General features: G+C 45.8%; 1 protein-coding gene across 3 annotated transcripts in view; it reads right to left on the bottom strand.

Annotated features, from left to right (window-relative positions):
• Nucleotides 1–20,000, bottom strand: part of mrpl3 (mitochondrial ribosomal protein L3) — an 86,139-nt gene that overhangs the window by 4,796 nt on the left and 61,343 nt on the right. The window contains exon 7 of one of the 3 annotated variants that reach the window (XM_079530981.1): nt 13,399–13,510. The exons of the other annotated variants lie outside the window; for them this stretch is intronic. Within the exon in view, the coding sequence (XP_079387107.1) occupies nt 13,399–13,510 (112 nt within the window). The remainder of the gene's footprint in view (nt 1–13,398; nt 13,511–20,000) is intronic. 3 annotated transcript variants of the gene reach the window in all.

Here is a 20,000-nt window from a genome sequence, read left to right on the forward strand (position 1 = left end):
GGCTGAGAGGACTCTCAGCTCTCACGGTTTATCCCATTAACCCATTGAGACCTGGAACGCATCCATGTCACGTTAGCGTTTAACCACATTAACCATTAACCCATTTTGGGGCGGGAACCCCTTTTGGTGTTTTAAACATTGTTATAATTTAGCTATTGAAAAATAGCAGATCTACAAGCTCATAGCGCGCCACCGAGTGGCGCGCTATGAACTTGTAGGTCTGCTATTTTTGAAAAATCTTTAAAATGTGCCTCAAATCTTGCCGAAAATTGTCATGATTTAGAAAACCTTTTTTTTTTAATTTCGACGTCAGGCCTGAATGGGTTAAGGACTGGAAAACGCACCCGTGTCACTTTAACCATTATTGTCAGCTTTAGCTGTTGAAAGATACTACGAGCTTGTAGATCTGCTATTTTTGGAAAAATCGTCAAAATGTTTTTAACTCAAAGCTTTGCTTCTGAGGGGGGCTCTGGAACAACATATTTTGAGATGGGGGGGGGGGGGGGGGGGATGTCTGGAATGTCTGTCCCCTGTCTGTCTGTCTGTCTGTCTGTCCCCTGCTAAGCTTGGTGCTGTGAATGCATGAGAATGCAATAATCGGCGCCTCGAGGATTTAGCAAAAGCAATAATTTAAAAAAAAAGTTCAAGCCAATTCCCTTCCCGCAATAACTTTACTGCAGCGTTTGTTAATTTGCCCAATATACCAGCAATATGCATGCTTAAAATGGGCGTTAAGTGTATAATCAAGCGGGAATTATTCACTCTCTCTCTCAGTGTGTGTGTATTGTGTGTGTGTGTGTGTGTGTGTGTGGTGTGTGGTGTGTGTGTTGGTGTGTTGGTGTGTGTTGGTGTGTGTGTGTGTGTGTGTGTGTGTGTGTGTGGTGTGTGGTGTGTGTTGGTGTGTGTGTTGGTGTGTGTGTTGGTGTGCGTGTGTGGTGTGTGGTGTGTGGTGTGTGTGTGTGTGTGTGGTGTGTGTGTGTGGTGTGTGGTGTGTGTGTGTGTTGGTGTGTGTTGGTGTGTGTGTGTAGATCATGCCTCTTAGACAGAAAGTTACTCCGATCTTGCACATTGTAAAGCTTGACGTGAAAAAAAAGTCAATTTTTTTCTGTCCCCTCAGCCATCACAGCATTAACCCATTTTGACCTGAGATCAGATTCTAAAAATGTCTTCTACATCCTGACAGTTTTCTGATAAAGCTATGTTTCTATGTCAGTCGTTCTTCGATTTTTAAAAAATAGCAGACCTCCAAGCTCATAGCGCGCCACTCGGTGGCGCGCTATGAGCTTGTAGATCTGCTATTTTTCAATAGCTAAAGCATAACATGATGCTAACACCAAAAGGGGTTCCCGCCCAAAATGGGTTAAAGGGCTACTTCACCCCTTTTGCAACCAGATCTTAATTTAATGATGTTCGGGAGTCAAGAAACACTTTCCTGGGGTTTTTATGTGGGCAATTTGTTTTTTTTAGATATTTCAGCATTTCAAAGTGGCCGTGGGCTCCATGATGTCATGGACACAGGGCTCACTTCCTTCCTGGACTACAATCCCCATAATGCTTTGGTCCACTGCTCCTCCTTGTGGATAGGGGGAGGGCTGTCTTACTGAGACAACATGTAGTCCAGGAAGGAAGTGAGCCCAGTGTCCATGACATCACGGAGCCCATGGACACTTTACCCACATAAAAACCCCAGGAAAGTGTTTGACTCCCAAACATCATTAAAATAAGATCTGGTTGCAAAAGGGGTGAAGTGGCCCTTTAACCCATTCTGGGCGGGAACCCCTTTTGGTGTTAGCATCATGTTATGCTTTAGCTATTGAAAAATAGCAGACCTACAAGCTCGTAGCGCGCCACCGAGTGGCGCGCTACGAGCTTGTAGGTCTGCTATTTTTGAAAAATCGAAGAACGACTGACATAGAAACATAGCTTTTACAGAAAACTGTCAGGATGTAGAAGACATTTTTAGAATCTGATCTCAGGTCAAAATGGGATTTATACAGACAGTGGGGACCTGATGTCTGATAGTGGGCAGTGGCGTGCACAGACATTTAGAGGGGCAGGTGCTCAAGTTAAAAAAGGGCACCTTGTGCAGCGCGTGGAACCGGCCGGTTGCCTTAATCCATTTTGGGCGGGAACCCCTTTTGGTGTTAGCATCATGTTATGCGTTAGCTATTGAAAAATAGCAGATCTACAAGCTCGTAGCGCGCCACCGAGTGGCGCGCTACGAGCTTGTAGGTCTGCTATTTTTGAAAAATCGAAGAACGACTGACATAGAAACATGGCTTTTTCAGAAAACTGTCAGGATGTAGAAGACATTTTTAGAATCTGATCTCAGGTCAAAATGGGCTTTATACAGACAGTGGGGACCTGATGTCTGATGGTTCTGTATAACAGGGGTTCTCAACCCACGGGTTGAACCCCTGGTTCTCAACCCACGGGAAAAAGGTGTTTTTTCCAGTGGCGTGCACAGATAGACACTAGGGGGTGCTAGAGCACCCCCTGCCCTTTTGGCAATGTGCCCTTTTGGAAAAAATAAATAAATAGCAGACCTACAAGCTCGTAGCGCGCCACTCGGTGGCGCGCTATGAGCTTGTAGATCTGCTATTTTTCAATAGCTAAAGCATAACATAATGCTAACACCAAAAGGGGTTCCCGCCCAAAATGGATTAAGGCAACCGGCCGGTTCCACGCGCTGCACAAGTTGCCCTTTTTTAACTTGAGCACCTGCCCCTCTAAATGTCTGTGCACGCCACTGCTTTTTTCTTTTTTTTTGCAACTGAATGGCTGGAAAAAGGAAATGAAGAGTTTACATATAGTACACATAGTACATGCATACACCTTCCCTAATGATTATATCTGGTTTCAGTATTTATTCATGGTGTATTGTCTCTATTATTAAGGTTATTGTAGCAGTCAATTTATATTGGGGGGGCGGGAGGGGGCGGGGCGGGGGTCCCGAGACATTGCCAAACCACTTCCGGGGGTCCCCGGCCAAAAACGTTGAGAACCCCTGCTTTGTACAGACAGTGGGGGACCTCATGTTTTTGAGTGGTGCAAACCACTCCAATAACCAGCTGTGTCTGTATGTTTGTGTACCTGTGTACGTGTCCGTGCACAGGTGAGCATGGTTACTATGGTCACTGACATTACGTCAGACCACAGCTGATCAGGCTATATAAGACCTTGCACCACTCAGTTCACACGGGTGTGATTTGGTCTTTGGTGTTATGTGCTCCGTGTTGTTTTTCACGTGGGCGTTACTTTGAACAGTACCGGTGAAGAGGCATATCCTTCGGGACAATAAAGATCATCATTATTCATTTAGTCTGAAATGTAAGTTGTGTAAAGATCGTTGCAAATCTGTCCTTCATCTGTATTGATTCACCACGACCTCTCGTTCCTTTGCTGCTCTGGCTCTCTCTTAGACTCTTACCCCATTCAGGACAGGAACCCCTTTTTGGTGTTTTAGCCCATTGAGGACCTGACCTCGAAATTAAAAAAAAAAAAAATCTTCTAAATCCTCCAGTTTTCTGAAATAAATATTTATGATTTTTCAAAAATAGCAGATCTACAAGCTCGTAGTGCGCCACTCGGTGGCGCGCTACGAGCTTGTAGATCTGCTATTTTTCAATAGCTAAATTATAACATAATGTTTAAAACACCAAAAGGGGTTACATCATGAAAGCTTCCTTCCAACACATAACTGTATGAGACTTTTGATGGTGTGTCTTTAAGAGGAGTCACGCTTTTGATGGTGTGTCTTTAAGAGGAGTCACGCTTTTGATGGTGTGTCTTTAAGAGGAGTCACGCTTTTGATGGTGTGTCTTGAAGAGGAGTCACGCTTTTGATGGTGTGTCTTGAAGAGGAGTCACGCTTTTGATGGTGTGTCTTGAAGAGGAGTCACGCTTTTGATGGTGTGTCTTTAAGAGGAGTCACGCTTTTGATGGTGTGTCTTGAAGAGGAGTCACGCTTTTGATGGTGTGTCTTGAAGAGGAGTCACGCTTTTGATGGTGTGTCTTGAAGAGGAGTCACGCTTTTGATGGTGTGTCTTTAAGAGGAGTCACGCTTTTGATGGTGTGTCTTTAAGAGGAGTCACGCTTTTGATGGTGTGTCTTTAAGAGGAGTCACGCTTTTGATGGTGTGTCTTGAAGAGGAGTCACGCTTTTGATGGTGTGTCTTTAAGAGGAGTCACGCTTTTGATGGTGTGTCTTTAAGAGGAGTCACGCTTTTGATGGTGTGTCTTTAAGAGGAGTCACGCTTTTGATGGTGTGTCTTGAAGAGGAGTCACGCTTTTGATGGTGTGTCTTGAAGAGGAGTCACGCTTTTGATGGTGTGTCTTTAAGAGGAGTCACGCTTTTGATGGTGTGTCTTTAAGAGGAGTCACGCTTTTGATGGTGTGTCTTTAAGAGGAGTCACGCTTTTGATGGTGTGTCTTTAAGAGGAGTCACGCTTTTGATGGTGTGTCTTTAAGAGGAGTCACGCAAGGTGAGCACTCACATCACATTACGGTTGGAAATGTGACCGACACCCAAAACACATCCACATAAAAGCGCTCCCGGCGGAGCAGTGCACTGTGTGTCGCGTTGCATTATTACGACAGGCTGAGGCTGGCGGTCCAATGAAGCCTGGAGATCAGAGGGTTGGAAGGTGTGGGGGAAACAAACCCTTGCTGAATGCACCTGAGAGCCGCCAGCGACAGACAGACTGACAGACAGACAGACAGACAGACAGACAGACAGACAGCTGAATGCACCTGAGAGCCGCCAGCGACAGACAGACAGACAGACAGACAGACAGACAGACAGACAGACAGACAGACAGACAGACAGACTGACTGACAGACAGACAGACAGCTGAATGCACCTGAGAGCCGCCAGCGACAGACAGACTGACAGACAGACAGACAGACAGACAGACAGACAGACAGACAGACAGACAGACAGACAGACAGACAGACAGACAGACAGACAGACAGACAGACAGACAGACAGACAGACAGACAGACAGACAGACAGACAGACAGACAGACAGACAGACAGACAGACAGACAGACAGACAGACAGACAGACAGACAGCTGAATGCACCTGAGAGCCGCCAGCGACAGACAGACGGCTATACAAAAAATAGCCTCTGGCTCCAGTGCTGATTTTGACAGCAAAATGTTGATTTTAGTTGGAGTCACAATTTTAGTCACCTGGAATGTTTTAGCGTTAGTCTATTTCAGTCAGATAACTCACGAATAGATTTAACCAATATGTATTTATAGAATGAGAATAAAAGTGTGGATATAATATTTTATCTTGGCGTTCGACTCGGCTACATTTTTTTCACAATAATATTTTCACAATATTAAACATTAAGAGCAGGGAGATAGAAATGGTAAATGGTGCATTTATATAGCGCCTCTATCCAAGGCGCTTTAAATAGATTGTGCATTACAATAACCCATTCACACACACATTCATACACCGATTGCGGTGGAAGCCATGCAAGGTACCAACCAGCACACCGGGAGCAATTTGGGGTTCAGTGTCTTGCCCAAGGACACTTCGACATGGACAGGAGACAGGAGGAGCCGGGATTCAAACCGCCGACCCATGGATCATTGGACGACCTGCTCTACCTCTTGAGCCACAGTCGCCCACGGCGGTTGTTATTGCGTAGATATACAACAACAACCCCCCCATGGGGAGCATAAATAACAGAGCCCACCGGTGGTGCTGGGGTGGTGGTGGGAGCAAACATCACATAACAACCAGGAACCATAAGCAGAAGGAAGGCAGGAAGATGCATGCAGTCTAGTGAGCTTAAATAGCCCGCCCAATTCAGTCAGCTGACTGCCACGTCAGCGAATGACATGTGGGTCTTGCACTGAATACACCCACATAGTAATGCAGCATATTAACCCCTTGAGTATACGCATGCGCCCTTGAGCACAGCATGAAACCCTTCGAGTATATCTGACTGAACTAACTCCGCAAGCTACGTATCCTTTTTAGTCGAATAAATATCATAAGATATTAGTCAACTAAATCCACAGTTGATTTAGTCGACTAAGTTAGTCGGCGTGCATTGACGCCGTCGCAATGACTGATTTTACCCTTTGCTGAAAATAGCAGATCTACAAGCTCACAACACGTCGCGCTGCGACGTGTTGTGAGCTTGTAGATGTGCTATTTTCAGCATGCAACCAAGCATAAAATGACTTGTCTTTTACTTAAACTGGATCTCTTGTACACTAGTTAGTTTTAGTCGTCGTAGCTTAGTTTTCATTTATTTTCCATGTAGTTTTCCTCAGTGGAAAAAAAGGTAGTCGACAAACTTTTTTTGTCAGTTTTAGTCGACGAAAATCAACACTGTGTGGCTCTTTTTCAACAACAGGCCCGCTGCAGTCCGACGGTCGCATCCCGACACGACGGAGTACCGACCGCACGTTCAACGTCCCGACACGACGGAGTACCGACCGCACGTTCAACGTCCCGACACGACGGAGTACCGACCGCACGTTCAACAGCAGATTTTCACGGAAACAGAAGCTTTCCACCGCCCGATATTGGTGAGGTGGAAAGCATCCTTTATGTATGAGAGAGAGAGAGAGAGAGAAAGGATCCATTGTCTTGTATTTTATCCTGTCAAGTGATATGAATGTTACCATGTTTTATTATCGCGAGGTGCGAGACACAACTGCTGATCAAGACATAAACCCACTTTACATCCATCCATATTAATACATGTTTCCCTTCAACAGTTTTGCTGCATAACCCGCTTTCCACGCTATTTAACACTCATCATTCCCGGGATTCCTTCACAATAGGAGCTCTGGGGTGCAGGGAAAACTTGTCCGCTTTTACTCTGATCCTTTATTAGGAACACCCCGATCGCCCATGACCAAGTTCACCATCCTTTATTAGGAACACCCCGGTCGCCCAGGACCAAGTTCACCATCCTTTATTAGGAACACCCCGGTCGCCCATGACCAAGTTCACCATCCTTTATTAGGAACACCCCGATCGCCCATGACCAAGTTCACCATCCTTTATTAGGAACACCCCGATCGCCCATGACCAAGTTCACCATCCTTTATTAGGAACACCCCGATCGCCCAGGACCAGGTTCACCATCCTTTATTAGGAACACCCCGGTCGCCCAGGACCAAGTTCACCGTCCTTTATTAGGAACACCCCGATCGCCCAGGACCAGGTTCACCATCCTTTATTAGGAACACCCCGATCGCCCAGGACCAGGTTCACCATCCTTTATTAGGAACACCCCGGTCGCCCAGGACCAAGTTCACCATCCTTTATTAGTAACACCCCGATCGCCCAGGACCAAGTTCACCATCCTTTATTAGTAACACCCCGATCGCCCATGACCAAGTTCACCATCCTTTATTAGGAACACCCCGATCGCCCAGGACCAGGTTCACCATCCTTTATTAGGAACACCCCGATCGCCCAGGACCAAGTTCACCATCCTTTATTAGGAACACCCCGGTCGCCCAGGACCAAGTTCACCATCCTTTATTAGGAACACCCCGATCGCCCAGGACCAAGTTCACCATCCTTTATTAGTAACACCCCGGTCGCCCAGGACCAAGTTCACCATCCTTTATTAGGAACACCCCGATCGCCCAGGACCAAGTTCACCATCCTTTATTAGGAACACCCCGATCGCCCAGGACCAAGTTCACCATCCTTTATTAGTAACACCCCGATCGCCCAGGACCAGGTTCACCATCCTTTATTAGGAACACCCCGGTCGCCCAGGACCAAGTTCACCATCCTTTATTAGGAACACCCCGGTCGCCCAGGACCAAGTTCACCATCCTTTATTAGGAACACCCCGATCGCCCAGGACCAGGTTCACCATCCTTTATTAGGAACACCCCGGTCGCCCAGGACCAAGTTCACCATCCTTTATTAGTAACACCCCGATCGCCCAGGACCAAGTTCACCATCCTTTATTAGGAACACCCCGATCGCCCAGGACCAAGTTCACCATCCTTTATTAGGAACACCCCGATCGCCCAGGACCAAGTTCACCATCCTTTATTAGGAACACCCCGATCGCCCAGGACCAAGTTCACCGTCCTTTATTAGGAACACCCCGATCGCCCAGGACCAAGTTCACCATCCTTTATTAGTAACACCCCGATCGCCCAGGACCAAGTTCACCATCCTTTATTAGGAACACCCCGATCGCCCAGGACCAAGTTCACCATCCTTTATTAGGAACACCCCGATCGCCCAGGACCAAGTTCACCGTCCTTTATTAGGAACACCCCGATCGCCCAGGACCAAGTTCACCATCCTTTATTAGGAACAACCCGGTCGCCCAGGACCAAGTTCACCATCCTTTATTAGGAACACCCCGATCGCCCAGGACCAAGTTCACCATCCTTTATTAGGAACACCCCGATCGCCCAGGACCAAGTTCACCGTCCTTTATTAGTAACACCCCGATCGCCCAGGACCAAGTTCACCATCCTTTATTAGTAACACCCCGATCGCCCAGGACCAAGTTCACCATCCTTTATTAGTAACACGCCGATCGCCCAGGACCAAGTTCACCATCCTTTATTAGGAACACCCCGGTCGCCCAGGACCAAGTTCACCATCCTTTATTAGTAACACCCCGATCGCCCAGGACCAAGTTCACCGTCCTTTATTAGGAACAACCCGGTCGCCCAGGACCAAGTTCACCATCCTTTATTAGGAACACCCCGATCGCCCAGGACCAAGTTCACCATCCTTTATTAGGAACACCCCGATCGCCCAGGACCAAGTTCACCATCCTTTATTAGGAACACCCCGATCGCCCAGGACCAAGTTCACCATCCTTTATTAGGAACACCCCGATCGCCCAGGACCAAGTTCACCATCCTTTATTAGTAACACCCCGATCGCCCAGGACCAGGTTCACCATCCTTTATTAGGAACACCCCGGTCGCCCAGGACCAAGTTCACCATCCTTTATTAGGAACACCCCGGTCGCCCAGGACCAAGTTCACCATCCTTTATTAGGAACACCCCGATCGCCCAGGACCAGGTTCACCATCCTTTATTAGGAACACCCCGGTCGCCCAGGACCAAGTTCACCATCCTTTATTAGTAACACCCCGATCGCCCAGGACCAAGTTCACCGTCCTTTATTAGGAACAACCCGGTCGCCCAGGACCAAGTTCACCATCCTTTATTAGGAACACCCCGATCGCCCAGGACCAAGTTCACCATCCTTTATTAGGAACACCCCGATCGCCCAGGACCAAGTTCACCATCCTTTATTAGGAACACCCCGATCGCCCAGGACCAAGTTCACCATCCTTTATTAGGAACACCCCGGTCGCCCAGGACCAAGTTCACCATCCTTTATTAGGAACACCCCGATCGCCCAGGACCAAGTTCACCATCCTTTATTAGGAACACCCCGATCGCCCAGGACCAAGTTCACCATCCTTTATTAGGAACACCCCGGTCGCCCAGGACCAAGTTCACCATCCTTTATTAGGAACACCCCGGTCGCCCAGGACCAAGTTCACCATCCTTTATTAGTAACACCCCGATCGCCCAGGACCAAGTTCACCATCCTTTATTAGGAACACCCCGGTCGCCCAGGACCAAGTTCACCATCCTTTATTAGTAACACCCCGATCGCCCAGGACCAAGTTCACCGTCCTTTATTAGGAACACCCCGATCGCCCATGACCAAGTTCACCATCCTTTATTAGGAACACCCCGGTCGCCCAGGACCAAGTTCACCATCCTTTATTAGGAACACCCCGATCGCCCAGGACCAAGTTCACCATCCTTTATTAGTAACACCCCGATCGCCCAGGACCAAGTTTACCATCCTTTCTATTAGTAACACCCCGATCGCCCAGGACCAAGTTCACCATCCTTTATTAGTAACACCCCGATCGCCCATGACCAAGTTTACCATCCTTTATTAGTAACACCCCGATCGCCCAGGACCAAGTTCACCATCCTTTATTAGTAACACCCCGATCGCCCAGGACCAAGTTCACCATCCTTTATTAGTAACACCCCGATCGCCCATGACCAAGTTCACCATCCTTTATTAGGAACACCCCGATCGCCCAGGACCAAGTTCACCGTCCTTTATTAGGAACAACCCGGTCGCCCAGGACCAAGTTCACCATCCTTTATTAGGAACACCCCGATCGCCCAGGACCAAGTTCACCATCCTTTATTAGGAACAACCCGATCGCCCATGACCAAGTTCACCATCCTTTATTAGGAACACCCCGGTCGCCCAGGACCAAGTTCACCATCCTTTATTAGTAACACCCCGATCGCCCAGGACCAAGTTCACCATCCTTTCTATTAGTAACACCCCGATCGCCCAGGACCAAGTTCACCATCCTTTATTAGTAACACCCCGATCGCCCAGGACCAAGTTCACCATCCTTTATTCGTAACACCCCGATCGCCCAGGACCAAGTTCACCATCCTTTATTAGTAACACCCCGATCGCCCAGGACCAAGTTCACCATCCTTTATTAGGAACACCCCGATCGCCCAGGACCAAGTTCACCATCCTTTATTAGGAACACCCCGATCGCCCAGGACCAAGTTCACCATCCTTTATTAGGAACACCCCGATCGCCCTGGACCAAGTTCACCATCCTTTATTAGTAACACCCCGGTCGCCCAGGACCAAGTTCACCATCCTTTATTCGTAACACCCCGATCGCCCAGGACCAAGTTCACCATCCTTTATTAGTAACACCCCGATCGCCCAGGACCAAGTTCACCATCCTTTATTAGGAACACCCCGATCGCCCAGGACCAAGTTCACCATCCTTTATTAGTAACACCCCGATCGCCCATGACCAAGTTCACCGTCCTTTATTAGTAACACCCCGATCGCCCAGGACCAAGTTCACCGTCCTTTATTAGTAACACCCCGATCGCCCAGGACCAAGTTCACCATCCTTTATTAGTAACACCCCGATCGCCCAGGACCAAGTTCACCATCCTTTATTAGGAACACCCCGATCGCCCAGGACCAAGTTCACCGTCCTTTATTAGGAACACGCCGGTCGCCCAGGACCAAGTTCACCGTCCTTTATTAGGAACACCCCGGTCGCCCAGGACCAAGTTCACCATCCTTTATTAGTAACACCCCGATCGCCCAGGACCAAGTTCACCATCCTTTATTAGTAACACCCAGGTCGCCCAGGACCAAGTTCACCATCCTTTATTAGTAACACCCCGATCGCCCAGGACCAAGTTCACCATCCTTTATTAGTAACACCCCGATCGCCCAGGACCAAGTTCACCATCCTTTATTAGTAACACCCCGATCGCCCAGGACCAAGTTCACCATCCTTTATTAGTAACACCCCGATCGCCCAGGACCAAGTTCACCATCCTTTATTAGTAACACCCCGATCGCCCAGGACCAAGTTCACCATCCTTTATTAGTAACACCCCGATCGCCCAGGACCAAGTTCACCATCCTTTATTAGGAACACCCCGGTCGCCCAGGACCAAGTTCACCATCCTTTATTAGTAACACCCCGATCGCCCAGGACCAAGTTCACAGTCCTTTATTAGGAACACCCCGATCGCCCATGACCAAGTTCACCATCCTTTATTAGTAACACCCCGATCGCCCAGGACCAAGTTCACCATCCTTTATTAGTAACACCCCGATCGCCCAGGACCAAGTTCACCATCCTTTATTAGGAACACCCCGATCGCCCAGGACCAAGTTCACCATCCTTTATTAGGAACACCCCGATCGCCCAGGACCAAGTTCACCATCCTTTATTAGTAACACCCCGATCGCCCAGGACCAAGTTCACCGTCCTTTATTAGGAACACCCCGGTCGCCCAGGACCAAGTTCACCATCCTTTATTAGGAACACCCCGGTCGCCCTGGACCAAGTTCACCATCCTTTATTAGGAACACCCCGATCGCCCAGGACCAAGTTCACCATCCTTTATTAGGAACACCCCGATCGCCCAGGACCAAGTTCACCATCCTTTATTAGTAACACCCCGATCGCCCAGGACCAAGTTCACCGTCCTTTATTAGGAACACCCCGGTCGCCCAGGACCAAGTTCACCATCCTTTATTAGGAACACCCCGGTCGCCCAGGACCAAGTTCACCATCCTTTATTAGGAACACCCCGGTCGCCCTGGACCAAGTTCACCATCCTTTATTAGTAACACCCCGATCGCCCAGGACCAAGTTCACCATCCTTTATTAGTAACACCCCGATCGCCCAGGACCAAGTTCACCATCCTTTATTAGTAACACCCCGATCGCCCAGGACCAAGTTCACCGTCCTTTATTAGTAACACCCCGATCGCCCAGGACCAAGTTCACCGTCCTTTATTAGTAACACCCCGATCGCCCATGACCAAGTTCACCGTCCTTTATTAGGAACAACCCGGTCGCCCAGGACCAAGTTCACCATCCTTTATTAGGAACACCCCGGTCGCCCAGGACCAAGTTCACCATCCTTTATTAGGAACACCCCGATCGCCCTGGACCAAGTTCACCATCCTTTATTAGGAACACCCAGCGCCCAGGACCAAGTTCACCATCCTTTATTAGTAACACCCTGATCGCCCAGGACCAAGTTCACCATCCTTTATTAGGAACACCCCGGTCGCCCAGGACCAAGTTCACCGTCCTTTATTAGTAACACCCAGCGCCCAGGACGAAGTTTACCCTCCTTTCTATTAGGAACACCCCGGTCGCCCAGGACCAAGTTCACCATCCTTTATTAGGAACACCCCGATCGCCCAGGACCAGGTTCACCGTCCTTTCTATTAGTAACACCCAGGACGAAGTTTTATCAATAAGACGGAGGTTATTGATATCCAAGCCGATCGCATCGCTCCACAGCCTGGGAGCGCCTGTTTGCGCAACACTCGATGTTGCGTAATAGTGGGACACCATTTCGGTCTCGTTTTGCCGACGAGACCGAAAATCTTAAAACGTTAATAACTCTTGAACTAAATCATCCCGTCCAATTCTAAGAAAAGATCCTGTGTTAGGACGGCCCACGCGATAGATTAAATCATACCTCCCGTTGTTGTCGATCGACCTCTAGAGTGTTTTGGCTACATCTAGCTGCTACAGCCACATCCGGGATAACATCCGGTCCGTCGGTAAAAGTGCTCCGCTGCTATAAATCGATGGGCGCTCTGATTTAATGGATTAAATAACCTCTGATTTAATGGATTAAATAATTAAATAACCCCGGGCAATCGGAGTGTTAATCTTAAAGCCGTCTAGGTGTAAAAAAAAAAAAACCCTGCACTATCCACATTCACAGTTCACACTTCGCTACTGTATCGCTCACCCCTCCGGGTCTCGTGTGTGTGTGCGTGTGCGTGTGCGTGTGCGTGTTGTTACTCACCCCTCCGGGTCCCGAGGCTCCAGGTCTGCGATGCGTCTTGGTTTGACCGTGGGTCGCCGGTTGACCTTTGAACCCATAGCGCTTCATTACGCCCTGGAAGCCCTTACCGATCCTACGTGTAATATTAGAGAACGTAGAAGGATTGTTATTTTGCCTGTTGTTATCTCTCCTAGGATACCAACATCATGTTATCTCTCCTACGGTACCAACATCATGTTATCTCTCCTAGGATACCAACATCATGTTATCTCTCCTACGGTACCAACATCATGTTATCTCTCCTACGGTACCAACATCATGTTATCTCTCCTAAGGTACCGACATCATGTTATCTCTCCTACGATACCAACATCATGTTATCTCTCCTAATGGTACCAACATCATGTTATCTCTCCTAAGGTACCAACATCATGTTATCTCTCCTAGGATACCAACATCATGTTATCTCTCCTACGATACCAACATCATGTTATCTCTCCTAAGGTACCAACATCATGTTATCTCTCCTAAGGTACCAACATCATGTTATCTCTCCTACGGTACCAACATCATGTTATCTCTCCTAAGGTACCAACATCATGTTATCTCTCCTAAGGTACCAACATCATGTTATCTCTCCTAAGGTACCAACATCATGTTATCTCTCCTAAGGTACCAACATCATGTTATCTCTCCTACGGTACCAACATCATGTTATCTCTCCTACGATACCAACATCATGTTATCTCTCCTAGGATACCAACATCATGTTATCTCTCCTACGATACCAACATCATGTTATCTCTCCTACGATACCAACATCATGTTATCTCTCCTACGGTACCAACATCATGTTATCTCTCCTAGGATACCAACATCATGTTATCTCTCCTACGGTACCAACATCATGTTATCTCTCCTAGTGGTACCAACATCATGTTATCTCTCCTAATGGTACCAACATCATGTTATCTCTCCTACGGTACCAACATCATGTTATCTCTCCTAATGGTACCAACATCATGTTATCTCTCCTACGATACAAACATCATGTTATCTCTCCTAAGGTACCAACATCATGTTATCTCTCCTACGATACCAACATCATGTTATCTCTCCTAAGGTACCAACATCATGTTATCTCTCCTACGATACCAACATCATGTTATCTCTCCTACGGTACCAACATCATGTTATCTCTCCTACGATACCAACATCATGTTATCTCTCCTACGGTACCAACATCATGTTATCTCTCCTACGGTACCAACATCATGTTATCTCTCCTACGGTACCAACATCATGTTATCTCTCCTAATGGTACCGACATCATGTTATCTCTCCTACGGTACCGACATCATGTTATCTCTCCTAAGGTACCAACATCATGTTATCTCTCCTACGATACCAACATCATGTTATCTCTCCTACGATACCAACATCATGTTATCTCTCCTAAGGTACCAACATCATGTTATCTCTCCTAAGGTACCAACATCATGTTATCTCTCCTACGGTACCAACATCATGTTATCTCTCCTACGATACCAACATCATGTTATCTCTCCTAGGATACCAACATCATGTTATCTCTCCTAAGGTACCAACATCATGTTATCTCTCCTACGGTACCAACATCATGTTATCTCTCCTACGACACCAACATCATGTTATCTCTCCTACGGTACCGACATCATGTTATCTCTCCTACGATACCGACATCATGTTATCTCTCCTACGGTACCAACATCATGTTATCTCTCCTAAGGTACCAACATCATGTTATCTCTCCTAAGGTACCAACATCATGTTATCTCTCCTACGATACCAACATCATGTTATCTCTCCTACGATACCAACATCATGTTATCTCTCCTAGTGGTACCAACATCATGTTATCTCTCCTAGTGGTACCAACATCATGTTATCTCTCCTACGGTACCGACATCATGTTATCTCTCCTACGGTACCGACATCATGTTATCTCTCCTACGATACCGACATCATGTTATCTCTCCTACGATACCGACATCATGTTATCTCTCCTACGATACCAACATCATGTTATCTCTCCTACGGTACCAACATCATGTTATCTCTCCTACGGTACCAACATCATGTTATCTCTCCTACGGTACCAACATCATGTTATCTCTCCTAGTGGTACCGACATCATGTTATCTCTCCTACGGTACCAACATCATGTTATCTCTCCTACGGTACCAACATCATGTTATCTCTCCTAGTGGTACCAACATCATGTTATCTCTCCTAGTGGTACCAACATCATGTTATCTCTCCTACGATACCAACATCATGTTATCTCTCCTACGATACCAACATCATGTTATCTCTCCTACGATACCAACATCATGTTATCTCTCCTACGATACCAACATCATGTTATCTCTCCTACGATACCAACATCATGTTATCTCTCCTACGATACCAACATCATGTTATCTCTCCTACGATACCAACATCATGTTATCTCTCCTACGGTACCAACATCATGTTATCTCTCCTACGATACCAACATCATGTTATCTCTCCTACGATACCAACATCATGTTATCTCTCCTAGTGGTACCAACATCATGTTATCTCTCCTACGATACCAACATCATGTTATCTCTCCTACGATACCAACATCATGTTATCTCTCCTACGATACCAACATCATGTTATCTCTCCTAGTGGTACCAACATCATGTTATCTCTCCTACGATACCAACATCATGTTATCTCTCCTAGTGGTACCAACATCATGTTATCTCTCCTACGATACCAACATCATGTTATCTCTCCTAGTGGTACCAACATCATGTTATCTCTCCTACGATACCAACATCATGTTATCTCTCCTACGATACCAACATCATGTTATCTCTCCTACGATACCAACATCATGTTATCTCTCCTACGATACCAACATCATGTTATCTCTCCTAAGGTACCAACATCATGTTATCTCTCCTACGATACCAACATCATGTTATCTCTCCTACGATACCAACATCATGTTATCTCTCCTACGATACCAACATCATGTTATCTCTCCTAAGATACCAACATCATGTTATCTCTCCTAGTGGTACCAACATCATGTTATCTCTCCTACGATACCAACATCATGTTATCTCTCCTACGATACCAACATCATGTTATCTCTCCTACGATACCAACATCATGTTATCTCTCCTAGTGGTACCAACATCATGTTATCTCTCCTACGATACCAACATCATGTTATCTCTCCTACGATACCAACATCATGTTATCTCTCCTACGATACCAACATCATGTTATCTCTCCTACGATACCAACATCATGTTATCTCTCCTACGATACCAACATCATGTTATCTCTCCTACGATACCAACATCATGTTATCTCTCCTACGATACCAACATCATGTTATCTCTCCTACGATACCAACATCATGTTATCTCTCCTAAGGTACCAACATCATGTTATCTCTCCTACGATACCAACATCATGTTATCTCTCCTACGGTACCAACATCATGTTATCTCTCCTACGATACCAACATCATGTTATCTCTCCTAAGGTACCAACATCATGTTATCTCTCCTACGATACCAACATCATGTTATCTCTCCTACGATACCAACATCATGTTATCTCTCCTACGATACCAACATCATGTTATCTCTCCTAAGATACCAACATCATGTTATCTCTCCTAGTGGTACCAACATCATGTTATCTCTCCTACGATACCAACATCATGTTATCTCTCCTACGATACCAACATCATGTTATCTCTCCTACGATACCAACATCATGTTATCTCTCCTAGTGGTACCAACATCATGTTATCTCTCCTACGATACCAACATCATGTTATCTCTCCTACGATACCAACATCATGTTATCTCTCCTACGATACCAACATCATGTTATCTCTCCTACGATACCAACATCATGTTATCTCTCCTACGATACCAACATCATGTTATCTCTCCTAATGGTACCAACATCATGTTATCTCTCCTACGATACCAACATCATGTTATCTCTCCTAGGATACCAACATCATGTTATCTCTCCTACGATACCAACATCATGTTATCTCTCCTACGATACCAACATCATGTTATCTCTCCTAATGGTACCAACATCATGTTATCTCTCCTAAGGTACCAACATCATGTTATCTCTCCTAGTGGTACCAACATCATGTTATCTCTCCTAGTGGTACCGACATCATGTTATCTCTCCTACGATACCGACATCATGATATCTCTCATAGTGGTACCAACATCATGTTATCTCTCCTACGATACCAACATCATGTTATCTCTCCTACGGTACCAACATCATGTTATCTCTCCTACGATACCAACATCATGTTATCTCTCCTACGATACCAACATCATGTTATCTCTCCTAAGGTACCAACATCATGTTATCTCTCCTACGATACCAACATCATGTTATCTCTCCTACGATACCAACATCATGTTATCTCTCCTAAGGTACCAACATCATGTTATCTCTCCTAGTGGTACCAACATCATGTTATCTCTCCTACGGTACCAACATCATGTTATCTCTCCTAAGGTACCAACATCATGTTATCTCTCCTACGATACCAACATCATGTTATCTCTCCTACGGTACCAACATCATGTTATCTCTCCTACGATACCAACATCATGTTATCTCTCCTACGATACCAACATCATGTTATCTCTCCTACGATACCAACATCATGTTATCTCTCCTACGATACCAACATCATGTTATCTCTCCTACGATACCAACATCATGTTATCTCTCCTAAGATACCAACATCATGTTATCTCTCCTAGTGGTACCAACATCATGTTATCTCTCCTACGATACCAACATCATGTTATCTCTCCTACGATACCAACATCATGTTATCTCTCCTACGATACCAACATCATGTTATCTCTCCTAGTGGTACCAACATCATGTTATCTCTCCTACGATACCAACATCATGTTATCTCTCCTACGATACCAACATCATGTTATCTCTCCTACGATACCAACATCATGTTATCTCTCCTACGATACCAACATCATGTTATCTCTCCTACGATACCAACATCATGTTATCTCTCCTACGATACCAACATCATGTTATCTCTCCTACGGTACCAACATCATGTTATCTCTCCTACGATACCAACATCATGTTATCTCTCCTACGATACCAACATCATGTTATCTCTCCTAATGGTACCAACATCATGTTATCTCTCCTACGATACCAACATCATGTTATCTCTCCTAGGATACCAACATCATGTTATCTCTCCTACGATACCAACATCATGTTATCTCTCCTACGATACCAACATCATGTTATCTCTCCTAATGGTACCAACATCATGTTATCTCTCCTAAGGTACCGACATCATGTTATCTCTCCTAGTGGTACCAACATCATGTTATCTCTCCTACGATACCGACATCATGATATCTCTCCTAGTGGTACCAACATCATGTTATCTCTCCTACGATACCAACATCATGTTATCTCTCCTACGGTACCAACATCATGTTATCTCTCCTACGATACCAACATCATGTTATCTCTCCTACGATACCAACATCATGTTATCTCTCCTAAGGTACCAACATCATGTTATCTCTCCTACGATACCAACATCATGTTATCTCTCCTACGATACCAACATCATGTTATCTCTCCTAAGGTACCAACATCATGTTATCTCTCCTAGTGGTACCAACATCATGTTATCTCTCCTACGGTACCAACATCATGTTATCTCTCCTAAGGTACCAACATCATGTTATCTCTCCTACGATACCAACATCATGTTATCTCTCCTACGGTACCAACATCATGTTATCTCTCCTACGATACCAACATCATGTTATCTCTCCTACGATACCAACATCATGTTATCTCTCCTACGATACCAACATCATGTTATCTCTCCTACGATACCAACATCATGTTATCTCTCCTACGGTACCAACATCATGTTATCTCTCCTACGATACCAACATCATGTTATCTCTCCTACGGTACCAACATCATGTTATCTCTCCTACGATACCAACATCATGTTATCTCTCCTACGATACCAACATCATGTTATCTCTCCTACGATACCAACATCATGTTATCTCTCCTACGATACCAACATCATGTTATCTCTCCTAAGATACCAACATCATGTTATCTCTCCTAAGATACCAACATCATGTTATCTCTCCTACGATACCAACATCATGTTATCTCTCCTAAGGTACCAACATCATGTTATCTCTCCTACGATACCAACATCATGTTATCTCTCCTACGGTACCAACATCATGTTATCTCTCCTACGATACCAACATCATGTTATCTCTCCTACGATACCAACATCATGTTATCTCTCCTACGATACCAACATCATGTTATCTCTCCTACGATACCAACATCATGTTATCTCTCCTACGATACCAACATCATGTTATCTCTCCTACGGTACCAACATCATGTTATCTCTCCTACGATACCAACATCATGTTATCTCTCCTACGATACCAACATCATGTTATCTCTCCTAGTGGTACCAACATCATGTTATCTCTCCTAAGATACCAACATCA

The sequence above is a fragment of the Electrona antarctica genome (genome assembly GCF_951216825.1).
Source record: "Electrona antarctica genome assembly, contig: scaffold_312, whole genome shotgun sequence".
Classification (NCBI taxonomy): domain Eukaryota; kingdom Metazoa; phylum Chordata; class Actinopteri; order Myctophiformes; family Myctophidae; genus Electrona; species Electrona antarctica.